The sequence below is a fragment of the Arachis ipaensis genome, chromosome B04, assembly GCF_000816755.2.
Source record: "Arachis ipaensis cultivar K30076 chromosome B04, Araip1.1, whole genome shotgun sequence".
Taxonomy (NCBI): domain Eukaryota; kingdom Viridiplantae; phylum Streptophyta; class Magnoliopsida; order Fabales; family Fabaceae; genus Arachis; species Arachis ipaensis.
Genome location: NC_029788.2, coordinates 52,346,661 through 52,350,071, shown reverse-complemented (window position 1 = coordinate 52,350,071; position 3,411 = coordinate 52,346,661). Strand labels below are relative to the sequence as shown.

At 44.6% G+C, this 3,411-nt stretch overlaps 1 protein-coding gene across 1 annotated transcript; it reads left to right on the top strand.

Annotated features, from left to right (window-relative positions):
• On the top strand, nucleotides 776-2,334 carry LOC107636483. The gene is made up of 3 exons (XM_016339987.1): nucleotides 776-911; nucleotides 1,739-1,763; nucleotides 1,890-2,334. The coding sequence occupies exons 1-3, from the start codon at nucleotides 776-778 to the stop codon at nucleotides 2,332-2,334; spliced, it is 606 nt and encodes a 201-aa protein (XP_016195473.1).

Genomic DNA, 3,411 nt, shown 5'->3' with positions numbered 1-3,411 from the left:
CAATCTTGGATAATGAGAGGGTCAGCCCAATACAGGTGGTACCAAAGAAGTTTGGTGTCACAATAGTGAAGAATGAGCATGGGGAACTCATTGCTACTAGAGTGCAAAACTCCTGGAGGGTGTGCATTGATTATAGATGCCTCAACCAGGCTACTCACAAGGATTACTACCCCCTTCCTTTCATCGATCAGATACTTGATCGCCTGTCAGGTAAATCACATTACTTTTTTCTAGATGGTTACACTGGTTATTTTCAAATTCATATAGCTCCTGAGGATCAGGAGAAAACTACTTTTACATGTCCCTTCGGAATGTATGCATATAAGAGAATGCCTTTTGGCTTATGTAATGCACCGGCTACGTTCCAAAGATGCATGATGAGTATTTTCTCTGATCTCCTTGAGAACTGTATGGAGGTTTTCATGGATGACTTTAGTGTGTATGGTGATTCTTTTGACCTTTGCTTGGATGGTTTAGCTAGAGTATTAGACAGGTGTGTTAGTTTAAATCTTGTACTGAATTTTGAAAAATTTCATTTTATGGTAAAACAAGGTATTGTTCTAGGAAATGTTGTTTCTAATACTGGTATTTCAGTTGATCCAACAAAGGTAGATGTCGTTTCTGGTTTACCTTAACCCTCCTCTGTGAGGGAAGACCATTCGTTTCTTGGTCATGCAGGTTTCTACCGGCGATTCATCAAGGACTTCAGTAAGGTAGCACTGCCTTTATCCCGACTGCTGCAGAAGGATGTTGAGTTCGAGCTGAGCAAGATTGTATGGAAGCGTTTGGTAAGGTGAAGACTGCTTTGACCCAAGCCCCTATTGTGAGAGGACCGGACTGGAGTCAACCGTTTGAGATTATGTGTGACGCCTCCAATTATGCAGTGGGAGCGGCGCTGGCTCAGCGTGATGGTAATGACCCTTTTATAATTGCCTATTCTTATAAGACCTTAGATGCCGCTCAGTCTAATTATACTACCACTGAAAAAGAGCTTCTAGCTATTGTTTTTGCTTTGGATAAATTTCGAGCCTATTTACTTGGTACTAAGGTGGTAGTATACTTAGACCATGCAGCCCTAAAATATTTATTAGCTAAGAAAGAGTCCAAACCAAGGCTAATACATTGAATATTGTTGCTGCAAGAATTTGATTTAGAAATTAAAGATAGAAGTGGTTCCCAGAATTTAGTGGTAGACCACTTGAGTCGCCTAGAGCACATTAAGAATGACTTCACTCCTATCAATGATGCTTTTCCGTTTGATAGCTTGCACGCAATATCTAAAGTAGTTCCTTAGAACGCACCTATAGCTAATTATTTGGTTAGTCGCACCTTCCCTCCTAATTTTACTAAACATCAGAGGGACAAGCTTAAAAGCGAGTCCAAATACTATATATGGGATGACCCATATTATGGAGATATGGTGCTGACCAGATAATTAGAAGGTGTGTAACACAATCCAAATTCCAGCCCATTTTAGAGGCCTGCCACTCTTTAGAGAGTGGTGGACATTTTGTCCTCAAAGAATAGCTAGAAAAATTTTAGACTGTGGATTCTGGTGGCCCACACTATTTAAGGATGCAACTGCTTTTTGTGATTCTTGCCCTTCATGCCAGAGGTTTGGGAACATATCCAAGAGGGATGAGACAACTTATGTTGTTCTGTGAAATATTTGATGTTTAGGGTATTGACTTCATGTGTCCATTTCCAAATTCTAATGGTTTCTTATATGTACTGTTAGCTGTTCATTATGTTTCTAAATGGGTGTAAGCAATTCCCACCCGTACTGATGATGCTAACACTGTTGTCTCTTTTGTTCGAAATAATATTATTTGTCGCCTTGGATCACCACGAGCAATCTTCATTGATCAAGGAACTCACTTCTGTAACAGGAGATTAACAGATCTACTGAAGAGACATGGCATTGTTCACAAGGTGGCAACAGCCTACCACCACCAGACCAATGGAAAGGCTGAGGTGTCTAACAGAGAGATAAAGCATATCCTGGAGAAGGTAGTCAAGCCTCATCAAAAGGACTGGAGTTCCAGGCTTGCAGATGCGCTTTGGGCTTACCGAACAGGGTACAATACACCAATCAGAATAAGTCCCTTCCGCCTAGTCTATGGAAAGGTTTGCCACCTCCCAGTGGAGGTGGAGCACAAAGCTTTCTGGGCGGTACAGGAATATAACCTAGGATTGGCAGGAGCCGGAGTTGAGAGAAAGCTGCAACTACAAGAACTGGAGTGCCTTCGCTTAGAAGCATACGAGAACTCCAGGCTATACAAAGAGAAGGTGAGGGCTGTACATGACAAGAATATCAAGCGGCAAGAGTTCTGACCTGGGGATTTGGTTCTTCTCTACAACTCCAGGCTGAGACTTATGCCAGGTAAATGGCGCTCCAGATGGGAAGTCCCCTACAGAGTGGAAAAGGCTGAGCCATATGGCGTTTTCCACTTGAGTCACCCTTCGAGCCCTAACATCCTCAAGGTCAATGGCCACCGCTTGAAGCTTTAGCATGGTGAGAAGGTGAAGGACAACAAGGAGCTGGAGATCTTCCTCTTGGAGGATCCACCAACAGAAGAAGACTGAGCTTCTGGACCGTCCAACTTAAGGACGTTAAAGCAAAGTGCTAGGTGGGAGACAACCCACCATGGTATGACCATCCCTTTTCCTTCTTAGTTTTACATTATCTCATCTTTACCTGTGTTGATTCATATATCAAACATCATTCCTGCATTCTGCATAAAAAAAGGGGGGGCACGACGCGTAAGCGTCTATGACGCGCTCGCGTCAAGAATGAATACGCCCCACACTGGTATTGCCCAGAATGTTATAGGTGAAGCGTGCCTTGCGCACAAACCAGTGCACGCATACGCATCCGTGCCACCTCCGTGCCCCCTGCTGTTTCCTAAGCCATGCGTACGCGTCTAGGACGCGTCCGCGTGCACCTGACTATCGGCGTAAAACACTGATCGAACAGAATGTTATGATTCCATGGAACTGGATTGTCGCCTCTAGCACCACCAGTGGCGACGTGTACGCGTGCCTAACATGCCCGCGTCACTGTGACCCACCCTTCACACGCGTAAGCGTGCTGCATCCGTACGCGTGGGTCTGTCTAACGGCGTAAACGAGCATCAACAGAGAGTTCAGCTGGTGTGAGGTTGGCTTCGTGTAAATCGCACAAATGCTGGTCACGTGTCCACGTGAATGGCACGTACGTGCCCCTTACCTATCCGCTGGCCAATGCGTCCGCGCACGCGATGCATCCGTGTCCGTTTCTCTGTGACGCCCTACTTGTGCGCTGCCCTGTTCAGCGCTCCAAAATCTTTTCTTTTCTTTCTTCTTTCTTTCTTATCTTTTTGTTTTCAATCCTAATTCTTTCTTCTTCTCCCTCTTACTCTTTTCTTCATT

Coding starts and splice junctions, on each gene's coding strand:
- LOC107636483 (XM_016339987.1), top strand. CDS start 776: ATGGAAGCGTTTGGTAAGGTGAAGACTGCTTTGACCCAAGCCCCTATT. Junction 912..1,738: donor GGCGCTGGCTCAGCGTGATG/GTAATGACCCTT, acceptor ATGTACTGTTAG/CTGTTCATTATGTTTCTAAA. Junction 1,764..1,889: donor CATTATGTTTCTAAATGGGT/GTAAGCAATTCC, acceptor CTTCTGTAACAG/GAGATTAACAGATCTACTGA.